Below are 21,363 nucleotides of genomic sequence, written 5' to 3'. Positions count from 1 at the left end.
AACATGGGATCAATACCGACTTTTCTACTTGACCAAATTGTGTGATCCTAGACAGTTTTTTTTGTATTTCAATTTGCTTCGTTTTTCTTCATTATCTCATATGAGACCACCCAGAAATATGATTTCAGGATGTGTGCAGTACAAAACCTCTTGTGTTTGATTTAATAAACTATTATGTTACATGTATAATAGTAACCTAGGTCACATCGGGGGTGCACATAACAACTGACTTGCCTCCTGGCTCACAGATGGCATTGTTGTCAAGGCGGGAAAAGCATGCATTTTTCCATGTTCATTTTTTAAACTATCACTTTAAAAAAAAAAAAACTTTAAATGCAGTGATATACATTTCTTTGAATACTGAAGAGTCTTTATTACATTTGTACATGTTTGTTGCATAATGTCTTTAAAACCAATGTGTTCCTAAAGATATGTGGTGCAGGCCACCTTCTTTGCTTCTTTTCCTTTCACTTCAGCTAATGTGTAAATAAATACTTACAGTTTAAAGCTGTCACCGCTAAGTCAAATAAACAGCAGCCTAGTGGGCTGCATGTAAAGGTCAGGAGGGCCGATTGCGGGCCCCCCATACTTTGAGCACCCTGTGCTAGAGTCATCACGAAACACGAGTCAGAATCTGACTGGGATTGGTTAGACAGAATGTCCCCCTGGAAGTCATGAGGAACACCAGAGAATGACTCATTACCACAATCCTCACTGTCAGAAACAGTATCCTGGACACCTTGTTAGAAAACATTAGCTGGATCATTACATTTACACTTAGACAATCTTTAAATCCACACATTTACCATCTTGGTTACAGAGACTGCCTTTATTGATCTTGACCACCTTTATTGGTTTGGAGAAACAACTTGAATCCTGACAAAATCACCCACAGAGAAAGGCCAAAACTATGCAACAACTCATTTTTGTTTTTTGCAATGCTCATTTTAGCCCTAATTTTTGATCTAATTTTCTTAAGTTGAACTTCAGCAACCAAGCAGTTGGCAACACCATATTTGTCCACCGTGCACAAAGTAAAGAAGTAGGTTGTTTTCCCTTCAACAATAAGAAAGGTGGTACAATCACAGCATTATAGGGTGTAATTCTATATGCTCACAATCTTTAATGCATTGTCAGAATAGAATGAACCTTACTAATATTGACTAACTCTCCAAGTCCGACCCTCTTCAACGCATAAATGATCCCTCCAGCCAGCATCATCTGCTCTCATAACATCAACGCCCTCTCCTACACTGATGACACACAATTCATTCTCTGCCTCACGGACGAGATGCCGAGAACCCTGATCAAGTTCAATGCCTGCATGACTGAAATCGCCTACTGAATGAAGACCACATTTTTGAAGATGAACACTGACAAGACCAAAATTGGGATGTTCGGGAAGAGCACTTCACCATGGGACTTCACCTGGTGGCCAACAGAACCAGGGGCGTAACACAGGCCCCCACATCCCCCGTGGTGCGGGGGGACCCCCAGCTGCAGGGGGCCCCCTCAGCAGAGTACTCGGACCTGAGCGCTCCGGATTAAATCCGGAGCAGGGGCCCCTCCGTGTACCATTGCCGGGGGGCCCCATAAACTTTCGTTACGCCACTGAACAGAACTAGGACCGTAACCCACCCCCATCACTGATGCTAAGAATCTCAGAATTGACCTCAACCGAAAACTTGACATGACCGCCCAAGTCAACACCGTCACCGCCTCATGCCTCCATAACCTGAAGTTGCTGAGGAAGCTCTTTAAATGGCTCCCAATCAGTACTGGGAAAACCATCATGCACACCTTTGCTACAAGCAAGCTAGACCACAGAAACACCCTCTACACCAGTAACAAATAATTCTCCCGAAGGCTGCAGATCACTCAGATTTCGGCATCCAGATTTACTCTCAACCTCCCATGCCGCACTCACATAACACCACACCTGAAGGAGCTCTACTGGGTCCCCATACATGAATAAGCACAATTTAAACTCCTCTCCCACACTCTCAAGACACTACATAACATTGGCCCAGCATACCTCAGCAACCACATCTGCTTTCACAATCTTTCCAGGCAAGCTCTGCTCATCCAGACACTTACTTGCACACATCTAGCAGTTGAGCCTTCTCCTACATCACTCCTAGAGTATGGAGCTATCTGCCACTACATATAAGAGCCTTTTCCTCACTTCTTGAATTCCACAAAAAGCTGAAGACCCAGCTTTTTGAGTAGTCTTAATAGGTCATAGGTTTGGCTGAACTCACACCTGTTCAGTGCCAGTATACCCTCCCGGGTGATATTGAGTTCTCCAAATCTGCATAACATAGCATTATTTATTATTAGGGCTCCCGGTTTTATGGTATTTATTTTTTTGCCATTTCCGTCTGTATTTATCCATATTTATTTTTTGGGCATTTTTTCTGTATTTATCCACATTTATTTTTGCCACAAGCAAAAGACGACGCTACAGCTAGTATTTTCCCACATTTATTTAAATTGACAATGCACACATGCGCTCGGTTGGTGTTGGTCAACACTATACAGTTATCTGAAAACTTTGCCAGTTGCAGAACGTCCCAAATATGCTTAAAAGTGCTATAACAAGCTATTTGTCTCAGAGCCTTGCAGTTTCTGTCATCTGCAGAGTGCCACATCAACTCCCACACTGAACACCATACTGCCCCACAGAGAAACTCACACTGCCTTCAGTTGCAACCCAATTGTGCCCCGCTATAAACACCTGGAAGCAATTCAATTCAAATTATGCACTAGACTACTGTAATATGCTCCGTGAAAAAAGTAACAACATACTGGAAAAAAGCAAACGCTCATAGGGAATACAACTTAAAGCTTTTAAACTCAGTATTCAGAAATCAATGAGCGATTTTGCTTGAAAAGCCAACAACATGAAAAGAAAAGTAGCTCTTTGCTGGCAAACTCTGTAAGGTGGCGCTAATGTGTCTGAGTGTAAATAAAACCAATCTGGCCACTTTGCGACTTATCTGTCTTGCTTTATTTAGTTATGCATTTATTGTTTGTATTTTAAAACCCTTTTTCTCTCCTCCTGAGGCTGCATTTTGGAGTAGAAAAATGTCTGACAAAGACATTTGCAGCAAAAGTGTTTCTTCTTTTTTTGGATCCATTTCACAGAGGAACAAATGACGGAAAGGAATGCAAAGAACAATCACGGTTTTCTACATGTGAGGAGGAGCGCAACAGAAAGAGAAGAAGAGGAAGAAAGAGTGGGGGCAGCAGAAGTGGAAACTCTCCTTGACCTTGTCCGGGGAAAAAAGGAAGAGACCGCTGCTGTGTAATTGAGTGGCTTTGAATCATATCTGTGAGTGACCCGATAATGGTAGACACAAAACGCTAGAGTAGGTACCTTAACCGATTGAACTATCTCTCTGAGATGCGTTATTGCTGGTGTTAGCTATGGACGGCCCTGTAATAGGCGAGTGAGGCTACTGTTCGTACCCACAGTGGGGAGGGCACAGACCGAGGCACAGGCAGGTGTTATGTTTATACTTTTACTCAGACACTGACGGCCCATGGCCTGTGGCGAGCTGCTGCCCTCCTCCTCCTCAGTTATGCAACCTCCAATTGCACAGCAGGGACCGTCCCCTGCTTGTCTCTGGCACCAGCGACCTTTCCACCCTAACATGTTGGGCTACTGCTACCTGCACAACAAACGCGCTCTTCAGATAACAGAGGCTGCAAGTGCCCCCTCAGTGCCAGACTGTGTTTAATTTAATAGGCTTTGCAGCCCCACGGGGTGCTGGCATTCCATTCCTGCTTTTCCTCCAGCCCCCCACCCCCTTCCCATGGCTGCATATGCTGCAATTAGGCAGGTCTGGGGTCAGACCTTCAGCCTCTTGGCCACTCTGGGTGGCTTCTTTTTATTACTTGAGAAGTGAAAGAACATCATAGCCTCATTAACAAGTAAAAGGTCTTTCAAAGACCTGTGAAGTACTAGGGTGTGGCTGTGTGTGGAAGGCTGACACCTCTTAACCCTCTAAGGAGGGGGAGACACCAGATGGTTGGGGGTGTGAATCTATTGATGCCAATGAAGACCTCACTCGAGGGGCAGAGTGGAGCCCCCGGAAATGGCTGGGGCATCAATAAAAGTGTTTTATGTTACTGTTGGCAGCGCTGCAAAATGTACTAGTATTTTCCCGTTTTTATATACAAATACAGATAAAGGAAAACTTTCCGTCTGTATTTATATGTAAAAATCCGTTTAAAAGGAAAACCGGGAGCCCTACTTATTATATACTTTCCTTCAGATACCTGTTAAAATGATCACCTGGTTATTGCACTTGGGATTGTATAATGCAGTTCTGACATATTTAATGATGTGTGTATGCAAAAATGTAGACATTTTAAATGGCATAAACTGAATATCATTACGTGTGACCAGAATCTCAGGGAAACACTCCTGGCTGAAAACTTCCATAAGAACCTCCGATACCACACTCGTGGTTACCCTCTCCACAAACATTACTTCAGCCCATTTGGAACGATAATCAACCAGAACAATGGCGTATTGCTGATTGCAGGATGGACCCTTAAAGAGACCCAATGTGTGCAACCCAAACCCACTTTTTGCCAAGGAAATCTAGCCACTGAGTACTTTGCATCGTAGGTATTTGGATCTTACAACTCCTCATTCTCATTGATACTCAATTCTGAAGAAACTTGAGAAAATTAATGAAGAGAGCTTTCAATCCTTTTACAATTCGGCCATCATTCACATAGATACTTTTTAACAAGTTTCAGTTAATGTCCTTGTCGTATTCTGAAAGCCATGACTTTTAATTTACATCAACATGTTCCACAACACACACATCAATTACACACGCATCAAATCATAATTTTCAAACAAATTCTTTTATTCCTCCAAACATGGTAATCTTAATAAAAAATCAGTTGCTTTATTTTTGTGAGCAGGAACCTAAACCACAAAAACTTATACTTATTCCAGTTTAGATCTCCGCCTGGCAATGCAGACCGTAGCATTACTTTCACCTCCCGGAGGCAAAATAGCAACAAGTGGCTTGTGGTCAGTTTATAAGGTAAATTTGTCTCCCCACACGAAATTTCTAAAATGTCTTTTTGCCTATGCACATGCCAGGAGCATATGTTCGTTGACTAAATACCTGTGTTCTGTTTCATTCAAGGTTTTAGATGCATATGACACACCCCTTTCTGTATTACCCGCTTTTTTAGATAAAACGGCACTAAGATCATATGAATTTGCATCCACAGATATGGTGCACCTTTTATCTCCTTAGAAAAACGTTGCAAGGCAGAAACATTGACAATTGCCAATATATTCAAATGCTTTTTGTTGTTTCTGACCTCAAACAAAATTGCAATTTTTGCATAGCAACTTCATCAAGGGTTCCATTACAGAGTCAAAGTCTTTCACAAATCTTCCTTAATGCTCATGACCTATGAATGACAAAAGATTTTCCTTCTCATCAGGTGTAGGCGCCTTCTTTAGGGCTTTCACCTAACTTTCCACAGGTGCTACTACATCAGCAGATATTGTGTGACTCAGGTAGTGAATTTGAGATTCAAATAATTAGCATTTTTCTGAACACAGTACCAAAAAACTTCCAAATAATTTCTCTTACACTTTTGTTCTAATCTCACAACGCTGATCCTTGCCCTTGGAAAACACCAAATTGTCATCTTTGAAATATCTAACATTTTCGTCCATATCCCTGAACATCTGAAACATTAACCTCTAGAATACTGAAGAGACTGATGACAGCCCAAACAGTATCCTTTTGAATTGGAAAATGCCAAACGGTGTGATAAATACTGTTAAAGGTCTTGAAGTTTTAGACAATTCCACTTGATGGTACACACTCTGAAGATCAAGTGTAGAGAAGGAAGTGACACCATCCAATAAAGACAATATGTTGTTGATTTTGGCCAACAGATGTCTCTCAATTATGATATTGCTGTTGAGGGCTCTCAGGTCAACATAAAGCCTAGGATTGCTCTCATTTATTTTCATCAGCACAGTAGGAGAAATCCATACTGAAGTTTTGTTCTCCTCAATAATGTCGGACTGCTGAAGTTGATCGGGGAGTTCCTGCAATTCTTTCCTGACACAGAATGGAACACCCCTCATCTTTTGTTTGATGGGTTTGGCGCTCTCTGTAAGTTTTATTTCATGTTCAAATCATTGTAGTTTTCCTGTTTTACCACTAGGAACCTCTAAGAATGCAGTAAGAACTTGTTCCTTCATATCTTTATCCATAATGACTAAAACAGAGTGTTCAGCGCCAGGGTCTAATTCGATTTTAAGTCTTTTCTGGTTCTTCCCTACCTAACACATTTGCACCCATTTGTGCTATGTATATTTTGATACTCGCTGATCTTCCCTTGAACATTGAATTGGCAAGGAAATGTCCCACAAAACTGGTCTTGCCACCATCAAATATAACTAGACATATGTCAGAAGGTAGCAAGTGTTTAACGATCTTCCCTAGTTTGACATTAAATGATCATGAAGGGTGATCCAGAGTCAGCCATGACAAATATTTCTTTGCCAAGACCTTGAATGGTAGCGGTAGGAGGTTTTATAACTCCCTCCAAGTCAATATCAGTTTCAACACACACCATAAGTACCATGTTCTTTCTCACCATACTCTCAACATCACAAATTCATACATTATTGGATGGCTCCTCATTAACTTGAGAAATCCTCTGAAAGTTTGTTTCTTGGCATCACGGCACATATTAGCAAAATGCCCCTTTCTTTTGCAATAACTGCAACCCCCGTTAGCTGCAAGACAACCTCTCAAGTAAGCTAAGTGTGAAGGATCTTACTTCTTTACAGCATCAAATTCGCTCTTTGTTACTCATAGGGCCTATTTCTTCTTGTTCTCAATTGTTCTATAGCCTTAGCTGACTTCACTACTTCATCTAATGTTGGCTCTCCCATTATCTATAGCCTTTCCTATATGCACTTGTTATTGGTATTCTCTATAAGTTGGTCTCGTATCATTTCATTAGTTGCATTGCCAAAATTGGAGGTATTGCATAAACTTCATAAAGTAGTAAGAAACTCATCAAATGTTTCACCTTTCTTCTGTCTCCTAGTGTAAAAATGGTACCTCTCTAAGGTTGTACCAATAGTGGCCTTGAATCTTGCCTCTAATCTAATCATTGCTTCTTAAAGCTCATCATATTCATCCACTCCTTCAGGGGCTTCTACTTTAGTAAGTGAACCAAATATCTCTTGACCTCCTGAGCCCACTAAATGTAATAGGATGCATTTGTTTCTTTTCACTGGCAATCTGTTACCTTCTATTGGCACTAAGTAGGTACAAAACTCCTCTTTCCATCTTTTCCAGGGAATAGGCAGCTCACCTTTTATTTTCAAGAATTTTTAGGAGGATCCAACTGTATGTTGGTGCAATTATATGAATGTAGTAGCATCCCAGAAGGAAATGTATGTCTGTAGCTATTTGCAATAAAATGGCACAACACTGACTTAAAAGTGTATCCAATAGATTATGGTGGAATGTGTATGAACACCAGCGATATTGAATATTAAACTCATAAATTAGAATTGCTTAAGCTGCCATAAAACATTTCTGAGGCAATATTCACTCATCAAAATGTCTGTTCTCCAGCTTGTATGCATGCGCAGCATAGTTTTTTTAATAGAAAAACAAAATGGCTGCAGAGGTCCAAAATGAGGATCAAACTGCTGTTATTGTCTTTTGTGAGGAGATGTTGAAAACGTCCCCTTCCCACGATCCTGCGAGCAGGAGGCTATAGCTTGCTCGTATTCTATGGTCACCAAAGAGCACTCCGTCTTCTCACCCATAAGTAGGCAGGGCTATTACCAGGTGGAAAATTGTGCATCTTATCCCCCTTCTCAGGATTGCAGGGCGAACGCCGTCCGCTTCATGAAGAGCAACTTGGAGTGACAGAGTATTGGACCAATACATCCATTAAAACAGCTGCGCATGTCAATACCCTTCCTCTTCGCCAAAATCAGTGTCGCAGAGAAAGAAAGACACAGGTAAGATTCAAACGTGAAAAGCAGACGAGTACTCTATTTTAGGTCTTGACATGGTCACCTTTCCGTATCTAATGCCTGTAGCGAGTTTTCCTCGTAGGTTCTCACCACCACGTTCGAATCGCAGGCTGAGTGAATCAGGAAAGAAGGACGGGAAGGAAATGGGAGTGGAAAAAAAAGAACGTGGGCTACACCACAACAGGTACTTCTTTTATTGATGAACGAAAAGAAAATCTGGGTTCTTTTTATTTTTATTTTAGCTCATAGACTTTAAGAAACATACAGATATCTGCCGCAGGTTCATTCTGTCACTGAGGTATCTTAAATCCTTTCATTACCATTTCCACGTGAACCCCTGTAATAAAAAATGAGTGAAATTTTGTACGAGTGCTAGTGTCCAACATATGACCTACTTACCCAACATAAGCCAGCCTGCTGGGGACACGTTAAATATTACTATAGGGGGTATGGACATGACTGTGGAAAGAGAGTGAGAGCCAAGCACCGTGTATTGCTTGTGAGAGTGCTTCCTTTTCATGTGGCACACACAGGGCGGATGACAATGAACCCTTACCTGTAACTGAAGCAATCCGTGAACATAGACTGTGAATATTTTGCTGTTGCTTTCCAGACCTGCGATAACTTCAAGCGATCTGGAAGAGATCACAAAGAAGACAAGACTTGTTACAGACGTACCCTTAAAGAACAGCTGTAAAAGCTCCCTAATCTACATCATGGCTTGTGCAACTGGATGGGAATCACTGCTACATATAAAAGCAATGGAGGGTGTACAGAAGATCTATACAAAAACGACTTACTCTTCATCCACCGGCAATACCTCTCTGGTCTTTAAAGAAGACACAGAATGCTTTTCAATACCTGTGTATAGTAATAAATTAACCAACAAGTGATCAAGGCTTTCCTCCTTATCTGTTTTCAATAATTGTTATTAACCTATTAAACATGCAGGAATGCGTGGAGCTGGCAGACTTCCATCTCATTGATATTGCCCTCTTGGTGATCAGGAGGTCTAAGTGTATAAATGTTGTGATGACCTTTTTAGTTTTGAGTCTGGGGAAGGATTAAAGTTACGGCTCAGTATTACCTCCATTTCCTTTAGAGTTTTACTGCAATACGTGTGGAATATCATGCAGTTATAATGTTACCACACTTGTTTTGTCATGCATTTGTGAATATATTCCTATCAGCCAGCTGCTGGGGGAAATCATATACCTAATGTCTTTGAAGCTGTGCACTCCTACAACATAACTGTATATCCATGATGGGGCAAACATATACTGCAAGATAGACACTGCACGTGTTTGCCACTACTGCAGAGGTTGAAATGAGGTTGTCATTCTTCATGCTTCACCGACCTTCATCCTTGCATGCAGTCCAGTCTAGCGTGTGCTTCAAGGAGTCAAAAGATCGAGGATAGCCACTGGTTCCTAATTTTTAGGTCTGACTTCCAAATCATCACCTGCATTAGGTCACACACTCACCCTAATCAACAAGAATGGGGATTGGGTGTTGTAAGAATTTGTTGTTCTCTTTATATGGTTCCCCCATTTGTTCTACAGGATTTGCGTTTATGTTGGACTCCGGGCACTCAATACTGCTAAACAGCTCTCTGTGTACAGGCTCAGACCTCTTAAACAAAGCAAGAATGATGAATTGCATTTGGCATACCTGACATTAATTAGTGCACAGTGATATGATACGGTACAGGGAATGCTCAGGTAGTCTAAAGGTCAGATGTCACGTGTGTGTTGCAACATATATTTACATTACCATTGGAATGGCTTTGAAAGCATGAATTACGGACTGCCATTGCAGCCCTAGATGGACAAAGCCAGCATTGCAGTCCTAGATGGACAAAGCCATCTATGTCAAAAGTAACTGTTTTGACATGTAGAAAAGACTGCCTCCACCTGTGGCCAAAGCACCCCTGTGTAGTGCCTTGGAGCAGCCCAGAAGGCCCATGAGCACAATGGGTGAAAGTGGTTCATGCCAAGTAATGAGATTGGCTGGTACCTGCAGTAACAATATTAAAAATGCTATTTCACTACACGGGCTGTGGTAGCTATTTTATAATGTGAAAGCTTATTTATAAATAAAAGTTCATTTTGTTCTATTTTTTGCACTCTGTTGGAATATTTAGCAATATCAAATACGTGGCGAATATACAGAAAGGATGCATTTATAAAAACGTGTCAATTTCTGCCTATACCCTGCATAAGTGGGTACACCAGTTGAGCCTGCCTCTCGCTCTTCCAGAAACAGCAGTGAATTGCAAGCTCATTTGATTAAGTGTAACATGGCTCGCATTAGCTTAGCTTGGCTGGCCGGCACGTCTCTGACAGGAAGGAAGGGAGAGGTTCATTACTAGACATTTATCTAGGAATGTGTGAGGGGAGAAAAGTGACCAGGGACAGCAGAGAAGCACCGAAGAGGACTGGCAGGCTCTAACTGAAATAACATTTTTATACAGAACTTCAGTGGTTAATTTGTAAAAGAATAAGTGCCGGGGCTCGCGTCATGAAGCAGCTTCGACCAGCCCATTTCTCCTGTTAGCGCTGCCTAACACAGAACCAACAAACCCTGCAAGTGGGAAGATGATGTTGTGTAATGGCCAGAGCTGCCGACTTCAGAGCTGGGGACCCAGGTTCGAGTCTCGACATCGGCTCAACATCCTGCGATTCTCGACAAATCACTTAATCTCCCTGTGCCTACCATAACTTAATTTGTCCTTAACTGGTGCTTAAGCACCTGTGTTGATGATTTAGTACCGGTGCTGAGGACCAGAAACCACTGGCTCAAATTAAGCACTACTGAACTGGGATCTGGTGTGAATCTTTCCTTAGACGGTGGTCTTCTCCCAGCCATGTTGAGTTCTATCCCTACAGGAGGTTTTCTTTATCCAAGAATCAGCTTCAGTCGGTTTCTGGATTAAATGGAAGGATCTCATTTTCATAGGCCTGTCCTTGGGAAGGCTTAAAGAGCTCTACTCAATGACTCTGGGAGCCTGCCATTTGGAAAAACTCCAGAAACAAGGTTTTCTGAGATCGGTTTGCAGCAAACCAAGAAGACATGCTGTAAAAGAGGACTGGGTTGATCATGGGGAAGTCTCAGGGGCTTCGGTTGACAGTTCTTATTAATTGCTAGCTACAGAACTCCTTAAGAAAGTCTTCCCATTCTAAGGCTCCCAAGGAATATAATGGTCTTGGAGAAGATCCTGCTGGCTCTATCCGCCTGAAGGAGGGGAACGAGGCCTGGGCTGCTTTTCCTTTGTTCTCAAGAAGTGGAAGTGTTTTTCAAGGGTGAGACCAGCGGGCCTCCTGTGATTAAAGGGACATAATCAACAAGAAGGGCATCTTTACAGAAGACTCAGCAGACCAGTGGGACGTGGCACCTGTGCTAGAGCCGGACTAAAGAGAGTTCTTGAGCCTCTCACTGCTTCTGCTGCCATGATGTTTGGGAAGCTATCTCTTTCAATTTGGGAACTTTAGGAGTAGCCATGTGGAAGATAATAAGCAACCTGGCAAGTTTGGGAACAACAAAAAGAACCAGCCTGTGTGAGACAGAAATGTTTGCTGGTAATTTCTTTTCATATTTAATTCTAGAGTAAACCCACTAAGCCACACTGACTGTAACACCCCCATTGTTCATTGGAGAGTATTTTTATTTGTTTTTATAAGTGTCATATCTCCTGGCTCTCTTACCCAATGTTGTCTGAATTCTTCTTTTCACTACATTGCTTTTTGACCTTTACCAGTTTGTTTACAACTTTCATGTTGGTGGCTAAATACTTAACAACCATTTCTGGAACGAAAAGCTGTATTTTCTGTGCAATTGCTACAGAGTAAACCCAGGTTTTCTCACTGAATGTGTATTTTACCTCACACTGTACTAGATTACTACTTTGGTGGCAACACTGCCCAGGTACTCATTCTACCCTTTTACATGTATTATCTTTGATCATGTGTCAGCCTTTAACTATCAAATCAGTTCTCATTAGAAAGAAGACCACCAAAACAGAGTGGTACAAAACACAATTCTCGAATTCTCCTTCTACCATCCTCATAGACTTGTTCGATTGATATTTTCCCACGGGCTGCGTTACAGCAAGGAGGTTTGACTCAGCCTTTCACAAAAACAAATTCAGAGACTTGCATTCACCAAAATCAAAGCAGTTCTTATTACTGGCCTGGGTAAAAGAGATACATTGAAGATAGTTTGGCTGGCTTACAATAATCACCATGTAGTGGGAAAAAATGGAAATAGCTTGTCAATGGCACTATAACATGTAGTGCCTATTGAAGAAACTGAGGTGCCATGGTGCTTCCTTTTGTATACAAAACACCATGCGAACGGGCGATTGCACGTCCGGTATCCCCGCAGAAGTGGAGGATAACATCTTACTAATATGCAGTACAATACAAACAATTAGACAAGCAAAGTGAATCATGAGACATGGATCAAGACTGCCAAGGTGACAAAACTTCAGTTGCCTTGCCATACATATCTAAATCACAGTATCGAATCCAACCAACCCAAATTTTGTGAAGCTTGCGGGGCAGCCCCTGGTTTGATACGTATCCTTTTCTTCCACCATGTATAAACCCACCCCCCACTTTTCCATGCCCCTAAGGTCGGTACCTGAGAGGCAGCCCAGTATTTGGCCACGTCCCTCTTAACCACCACTAGGCCCAAATTACAGAATAGTAGCTTCATCCGGGGGAGGTCTACCTCAGTGGGTATGTCCAGGAGGGTGTATTTGCCATGGTGTTTTCCAGCCATGGGAAGATATAGAAATTGTCTTGCTAATAGTGCTTCACAAACTAGAAAAGCAATGTAGAAACGGGTTTGACAGAGGTACTTTACATAGTTGGGGAAAATGTGGAAAGTGGCATAAGATTGTTTGAAATGTGGAAAAAATTGATTAAAATACTGCAAACTAGCTTAGAAACTGTGCGTTGCATATTCAAGTGATGTCCATTTTAAAATGGCAGCGGTGCTGTACATACTTAGGGAAATGTAAACTGGCTTGACAGTGGTGTTTTACTGGGCAATTAGCAGCAACATAATGCCGGCCAGCCGAAAACTGAGACTGTTCAGGCAAATTCAGGGCTTCTGGTCACCATAAACCATCTCTCTTACGCACACGGCCAGTGAAACAGAAAAAGGAAAGAGCAAGAAATAGAAGGGACAGAGAACCAGAACAACAATGAGCCAGTGCTCAATTTGAGCTGGTGCTGGCAGGTGTGGCCCACCAGCACTCATTTTTAAGTCTCGCCTAGCGTTGCAGCGCATGCGCTGCTCCCTCTGCGAGATCTATTATCGTCGGGTTGATTTCTGAAGTGGAGTGGAAGCTCCGCACATCCTTTCTATTGGCCGGCGTCATCCATTATGGTAAACGCTGGCTCCGGTTAAAAGTGAGGCTTTTTGGTGACCGCCCTGTCTCCTTTAGGCCCCGCCCACCCTGACTGGATCTTTTGCTTGCGGCGTGATGCCGTCTCCTTCAATTACTCTGTGAGCCCTTTTTTTTCAAGCTGGCAGGTATTCGTTTATTAATTTAGATAGGATGTTGTTTATAGAGCGGTGGCGACCCAGCACTTTACCGTGTGCACGTTCTTTCCACCTAACTAGAGTTGACAATGTATATTGGATGTAGCAGTCTACAGGGCAGACATTATGGTTACAGTACTAGGTCTTATTTTGTTCTGGGTCACAAGTATGACATTCGCACCAATGTATGCAGTAAAAGTAGGCTGAAAAACTACTACCTATAAATCTATGAAACAAATTTTAATATAAATGAATGTATTTATACCGGCTCGCTGACTTGCAATTCATTGTGTGTAAATCGCTATCATTCACATGTAAACCTCACTGGGTTTTACTGTTCAAGCTTCTGCCGCTTCTAAGAGCTGTAAATATAACAGTCGTTGCGACTACCCATTTTAGCGAACTTGGTGCGCTTAATTTGTAAAAGGGTGAGTGCCGGTGCCCAAAGCTCTGCTCCGGCTGCGCTTTAAAAAATTGGCGGGCGAGTACCGAGGCTGCGAATTCACTTCAAGCCGCTGTAATCTTCTACTACACTCTGCTGCCTCCTAATCTCACACTAGCCAACCCCAGCGTCCTCACTTTGTGCCCGTTTTGTTTTTGTTTTTCTCTTCCTCCCCGTTGGTGTTTTCTTTTTCTCTGTCCTGCTAGCAGTCCATATCTGATGAGGAAAAATACGGGGCCGGTGGCTGCACCGGCTCAGAATAAGCACTGAATATAAGGCAGGTAGGGCTGGGATTCAGACTTATGATTTGCGGTTCAACTTGCATGTCAGAGGCGAACATTTAACTCAAGCAGCTGCCGTGTAGGATGAAACAAAACCTTAAAACAGGATGTGACGTATAGAAAGAATGACACACATCTGTCCATAAATTCCCTGTTAAGTTGAAAAAGAAGACCTGGTTTTCACGTTCACCCTGCACACTGCAGAATTCTCACAGATTCCTACTAACCCCAGGGCCTGGCTGTATTTTCCTTATAAAGGTGGCAGGCTGGAGCCTGTCCAACGGTGACCAGAGGGCTCCTGATCACCAGGACACCTCTTCGGCATTCCGGCACTTTGCTTTTACGTATACTTATCAGGTGTGATGGTTCTAATGTCTTAATTTAAATGAATCAAGACTATAGCTCCCAGCATGCACTGTGACATGAAAGGAATGGAAATCAGGAATGGAAAAGTGGTGTGCTAGTGACAAGCAGCCATGTGGTCACCTTACCAGAACAGGGATGTAACTATCAATGGCGCAGCAGGTGCAGTGGCACCTGGTCCTGTAAGCCTTCAGCAGCCTGATAATAATGTATTTTTCTGCCCAACGATTATCCAACGGGCCCTATTTCTTTCCTTGCACCAGGGCCCCTGAAACCATTGCTCTTTTCTGGTCTCTAACTAGGACACGGTTTTGCAGAGGAGCAGCAGGGTTTTACGCCAGCCAGGCGAAGTGACATTTTATTTTTACTCACCTCCCCCCACTGAGAATGATGCCCCATTCATAGCTGGTAAGGGGAAATTAGAGACCCCATAAGGAAGATTCCTTGGAGGCAACTAGGTTTGTCCCGCCCTACAGACCTCACTGCATAGGCTCTACTTATGATTTTTTTTTTTAAACTGTGTGCTTGTTTTGGATTCTGGTGTTCTAAACCAACCGAACCGAGAAACATTCCCATTTGTGTGATGTTTTCATCTTTCGACAGTGACTTAACTCTCGTTTTCTCACGGTTGTGCTGCTCGATGACCCTGGGTCCAAAACAGGGCATTTAATTTATAATGTGCGTCCCACTGAATTGTCATGGAGGCCCAGCCCTGGTCGGCTGGGATGCCGGGAAGCTGCTACTGGGAGTGGAGGAGTCTGTAGGGATGAATATGCTAGTATCCTTCCCACAGAGTCACAATCCATAAATGCATATGACGCTAAACCAGTAGCCTCGGGGGGAGTCTCGTTTCATGATCTTGTGCCCCAAGCTTTAAGATTGGTGGTTCACAAATCTTGCAAATTGCCAGAACGGTTATTTTGCGGTTTTACATTAATTTTGTGTGCAGGAGTGAGGGTTCGTGGCGCAGACCTGGTGAATATCCAGCCAGCAGGTGCCCCTGGCTGCGGGGCTGGTTTACACCGTTGATAAAGAAAGGTGATTTATTTAACGTGTGCCACGTCTGGGTGCAGAGTTCAACAGAAAGGAGCCAGTTGAGCGCGCCGGGAAGGTCTTGCAGAAGTGAGTGCACGTCCAGAGAGACTTGTGAACCAGAGAGGGGATGTGCCTGGGAGTGCTTTCACCAGTGAGTGCACATCCAGTGAGACTTGTGACCCAGAGAGGGAGTGCACCAGGGAGGGCTTTCACCAGTGAGTACACGTCAAGTGAGACTTGTGACCCAGAGAGGGAGTGCGTCTGGGAGGCCTTGCACCAGTGAGTGCACGCCTAGTGAGACTTGTGACATAGAGAGGGGGTGCGCCTCGGAGGCCTTGCACCAGTGAGTGCACGTCTAGTGAGACTTGTAACCCAGAGAGGGAGTGCGCCTGGGAGGCCTTGCACCAGTGAGTGCACACCTAATGAGACTTGTGACCCAGAGAGGGAGTGCACTTGGGAGGCTTTGCATCAGTGAGTGCACGTCCAGTGAGACGTGACCCAGAGAGGAAGTGGGCCTGGGAGGCCTTGCACCAGTGAGTGCACGCCTAGTGAGGCTCATGACCCAGCCGAGGCGGGAAGCGTCCTCAGGCCTTTGCACCAGTGAGCGCACGTCTAGTGAGACCTGTTACCCAGAATGAATAGCCTGTCCGGTCCTGGAGTGTCTCCTCCCCCTCCCCACACACGCCGGCTGTCGATGCAGGCCACTCCTGCACGCGTAATGTTCCGGTCACCTTGCTCCAGTGCCTGGTGCAGCGGGTACAGCCACCCACCGCCACGTGTGACGTGGGCCACTTGGCGAAGCTTCAGCCCCTGGCTCCGGAGAATGGTGTTCGCCTTCAGGTGGCAATCGGAGCCTCGCCCCCTGGGTCCGGGGACTTAGATTAGAGTTGCGCCAGCCAGCAAATCAACAGGGAGAGCTGAGCCAAGGGTCTAGCTAAGCTCGAAGAGCCCCTGCACGAGCCGTACTAAAAAAATGTGCATTTCTATAACGCACCCTGGTACATTAGATTGTATCGATGCATAAAAAAGTATTTTTTACAAGTAAGAGTTATTAATTTTCAACCAACCCACCCCCTCCGCCCTGAAGACCATACCACCAGTGAGCTAAGAGACAAGTCAGTTGTCTTTTGCACTCTATATGTGGCTTAGATTTTTATTATAGTAGGAGCACCATTATAGCTTATTTAACACGTTTTGTTTTTTAGGGTACACATCCTGAATTAGGGTATTTGAAGGTGCTCGTACATGTGCTGATGAAGAAAAAGGAGGCGTGGTGAAATAATGTACTTGCTTAGGATCACACAGTTTGGTCAAGCAGGGAAGCGGGATTGAGATCAGGGTTTGTAGCTTTCCTAGCTGGGTATCTTTCTCATATCAAAGGGTAATGCTTTGTGTTCAATTCTTGATGTCTGAGTTTAGATGGGGTTAGGGGATGCGGGCAGATGTCTTGTTTTGCAGTTTTCTTAGCACAAACCTGTCCAACGACATTATGAACCTCACAGCACACCCAGACTACGTGAAATCTTTTTTTAGACACATGAAGTTTGAATGATTTACCCAGTTTCAGAGAGTGCTGAGTCAAGAGATTTTCCATGTTTTATGTTCCATGCTCTAGCCACTGGGCCACATTTCCTCCATACATTTTCGGCTTGTTTGGGCCAGAGGTTCCACGAGAACCTCAAGCTGAGTCCGAGCCAGGCTCAAGCTTTTAGTGACTCATAGGTGTCTAACATCACACAACCCTGAACACACATGCAGAACAAGCATTTGCAATGCAATAGGTCTCGCATTTGCGAGACTTTGAGCTACTGGCATTGTAAATGACAAACCTTTATCTATGTGTCGGTTTTGAAAACATATAAATAAAAGGCATTGTCATTTACAATGCCAATAGCTTAAAATTTCGCAAATGCGAGACCTATTGCATTGCAAATGCTTGTTTGGGGAATGGCACTCATTTTTCCTCATCGGACTTTCACCCAGAGCAAGACAGGAAAAAACACAAAAGGGAGAAAGAAAGAGGAAGAAAAAGATGGAAAACGACAAATGGAGAAAGCAGGAATGAAAAAAAACCGAAAGAGTGAGATGGAGGGGATAGGGGTGCCTCATGGTGGATGAAAGAGGCATGAGGTGGAAACAAGGTTAAGCAGCCCTGGTATACACCACCCCTGCATTTGATAACACCAGCTTTGGGCTTCTGAACAAAACTTTTGGCCCCGAAGCTTATTGTTATACAAACTGAGCCCGGCAATGAGCAAAAGTTAGAATTAAGTATGGGAGACAAACAACTAAAGCGAGATGGGATACAATGGTTTCTGTTTTATATGAGAGAACCTATGGATGCTTGGAAGAGAACGTGGGGTAATTAGCGGAGGAAGGTACATTCAACATTAGAAGGTTTCATGGAGAGTAAAAGATCCTGTGTACACACGCCTGGAGACAGAGGGCAGCAGCCCAGACCGCAATTAGCGCTGTCAAGTGAAGACAGACAGAGAGACACTGAGGCCTCAGAAGAGCTGAGAGTTCTCAAGTGAAGAGTTTTCACTTGTTAAGAAAACAAAAGTGTCCTAGATTGGGATCCGCAGATAAGGCAGACGGTCTGGCTCGGTGTCTCCCCGGACAGAGGCGCCCCGGAGCGCCGTGTTTACCGGCGGGTGCGCTCTGTCTCCTTCCAGTCGGTGCCAGCGGTGCAAGTGAAATCTAAAAATACTCTGCCTTTTAAAGAAATCCGTCTGGGGCCTCGGAGAGCTGCTCCGAATGTTGAGACGTTGCGAGGGAAGAAAGGCACAGTTTACCCATCTATGTTACTGCGAAATCGAGAAGTTTTCCATAAGGACTGCTAGGATGGGGATGGGGGGGGGGGGGGGGGGAGGGAGGGAAGGGGGTACGTCACATCGCAGGCCACAGCCCGACTTTGTCCCGACCCCTAGAAGGAAACCCGCACAAACGCCGCCCTCCTATTCACATTTCCACTTTTTGGCCCCGGCGAATGGTGTTCATTTATCTCAGACACTGCCTTACCGCTGAAAAAGGTTTCACACTAGGCCATTGATAGCTCCGTGCATTGCTGTAGCTGCTCCAGCAATCTTTGTGAACTGCAGATACTTAAATACCATTGTTCTGGATTCCTTTGCAAGCCTCAGTCACTTTGTCATCCTTCCAATGTCAAATACTCTCTAATTTGCTCGAAAGTGATTTTTAATGGATTATCTGTTCTAAATTTACTTGTTCAAGCCCAAATGGTGCCAAAATACAGAGTTCGCATTTAGTACACTAAAACAGGATTACAAACTGCTCTACACTACAGAATCATGTATCAGTTTATTCAGTTAAAAAGGATTTTGGGATTGACGGTATGGTAAATATGGAATACGGTTTCTACATGCCTAAATAATAAACATTGTAGTTATAGTTTTATGTTCTTGAGATATTTTTTAACAAATCATTTTTGACGAAAACATCTGCACGTAAACTCTGGGCATTTTTCCCTTTTTTTGGAACAAATCATTTTCATACAAATAATCCAGCACAAAAAAAAGTAGTTAGGCCAAAATAAATTATCTAAATGAGGAAGTGAGCTAATAGGCCTGGGAAACTTTCAGTGCATTATGGACATCCCAGTAGAGACATGAATTTCCAGTAGATCCCCGCCTCTGTATTTAATGTCGTAGGCCCAACCCCCAAATGGAAGAGTTGGTGTTAATTCTAATAAAAACAACGCCTGGTTTCCAAAGGAAGGCACGGTACGATTCACAATGAACAAGTGTGATTTTTTTGTAGAAATTATTGAGTGATCCAGGAGGAAGTGACACCTTTTCTCTGTAAATAACTAGGGGTGGGCGGAATTTGCGAAATCCACTTTTGCAAATTATCGCGAAAATGTTAAAAATTATCGCAAACACGCGGAAATATCGCAAAGATGCGGACGTTTTTTTCCCGCATGTTCGCGAGATTTTCTGCATGGTTGCGGCTCGCCAACTTACTCATGTGGTTGCTCGCGGGCGTGGTCATCTTGTTTTCAGTTGTCTCGCGGTGCATGATCGCGAGAAGAAAGACGTGATCGCGCGACGCATGACGTCACTGCGGGCGCGAACTGTCGCGAGACAGCGCAAATGGCTAAAAACAATACATCTCATGGAGAACGCGACCGGATCAAGAAAACTTGTCGGCGAACGCAGGGATTCAGGTAAGGCGATCGCGCGCGTGCGCGAGAATGTATTATTTTACAGCGCGAGCAAGAAACAAATTATCGCCAAGCTGCGGAATGCGGAAATTTTGACATTTTCGCGCTTTCCGCGGAACGCGAAAATGTCAAATTATCGCAATTTCCGCGAACGGAACGAAATTTTAGCCCAGGCCTATAACCTTAAGAATGACGAAAGAAAAATGCAGAAAACTTGGAAAAGTGGAGGAAAGATAGATATAATATACAAGCGTTGTTGCTTTCAGCAGGAATATAAAAATATAAGAAGTTGGTTGAGGGAGCTGATATCTATGAAGAGCAAAGACCACTTAGGTGTATGCACGTTCCGTCCCCTGGTGATCTTGCGATGGCACAGAATGTAACCAAGTTCTTTCATAAGAAGACTGAATTACTGAAGTCAAATATTTTACCATCTTCGGACCAATTATGAAAGTTGGATGCACTTCCCTCCACATCAAGTCATCTTTAGCTGGTCCTTGGTATATGGTCGGGCTACAAAGGTTATGTTCTTTTATGTTATGTTATGTTCTTTTATGTCATGCTGTGTTATGGTGTGTCATTATTCATTATATCATGTTATGCTACCAAAGAATTGATGACTGCTTCAGTCTTGTATAAACCAGAAGCTCTTCCTCCCCCATGAATAACAAAACTCCAGAGAATACCAGTCTACAAGGGGGACCGATAATTAATTGAGCCTCCGATAGAAGGCATTTGCCCCCTCAACTTGAGTTGGCAATGGCGGGTAAAGGTTCCCCCCCCCCCAACTTCCCAAGAAAAGGTCACTGGCCCTCCATTGCATCTTGCCAGCAACTGGTCTCTATCAAACCTCCTATTGTAAGCAAGAGGAAGATACTGTAGTTACTAGCTGTCAGTCTGGCTTTCAGAGGGACTGCAGGACGGAATCTGCACTGTTGGCATCCATGATGGCTGGTGTTGACCAAAGATGAGACTCAACCTGAGATCTTGATATGATTGGACCTCACTTATGGCTCCTGTGATTGGAAGGAGAAGCCTTCCAAAGCTAGAGGCAAGGCTTTAAAAAAGGCAGATAATTGTTGGTGCCAGCCAGTGGCGACACCTCCGCTAAGGCGGAGGAGCATCGCCCCACTACTCTTCAGCAGTTAAGAAAGGGAAAAATAAAATGCTAATAACATATTGTTATTATCATTTTATTTAGTCATCCTGCTGAGTCAGCTTCGCGTGAGGGGGCGGGGCTGCAGAGCAGGGGAGGAGTGGTTTGCTTAATCCTAAGTACACAATGACTGTTTGGTCAGCCGTCTTGGGCCACCCAAAACAGTCATGCGCTCTTCTCTGTTCTTCATGCAGGAGAACATGCCCACCCCTTGAGCCCCTGGTTGAGCGCTGTTTCACGGCGCTCAGACCAATTACAAAGCTGCATTGCTTCCTGTTCCTGGAGTCAGATGCA

General features: G+C 43.8%; 1 protein-coding gene and 1 long non-coding RNA gene across 2 annotated transcripts in view; one reads left to right on the top strand and one right to left on the bottom strand.

Moving 5' to 3' along the window:
* Nucleotides 1-21,363, bottom strand: part of C1QTNF12 (C1q and TNF related 12) — a 154,933-nt gene that overhangs the window by 3,219 nt on the left and 130,351 nt on the right. The window contains exon 7 of the mRNA XM_085609620.1: nucleotides 8,616-8,694. Coding sequence (XP_085465746.1) covers nucleotides 8,616-8,694 — 79 coding nt within the window. The remainder of the gene's footprint in view (nucleotides 1-8,615; nucleotides 8,695-21,363) is intronic.
* LOC146868281 (uncharacterized) lies at nucleotides 7,910-8,917 on the top strand. The gene is made up of 3 exons (XR_014962851.1): nucleotides 7,910-8,044; nucleotides 8,126-8,243; nucleotides 8,673-8,917. It is a non-coding gene; the product is annotated as an uncharacterized LOC146868281 (long non-coding RNA).

This window comes from Triturus cristatus, chromosome 1_2 (assembly GCF_964204655.1).
Source record: "Triturus cristatus chromosome 1_2, aTriCri1.1, whole genome shotgun sequence".
Taxonomy (NCBI): Eukaryota; Metazoa; Chordata; class Amphibia; order Caudata; family Salamandridae; genus Triturus; species Triturus cristatus.
Note: the sequence above shows the minus strand (reverse complement) of the source record. Positions and strands in the feature narration are given on the sequence as shown.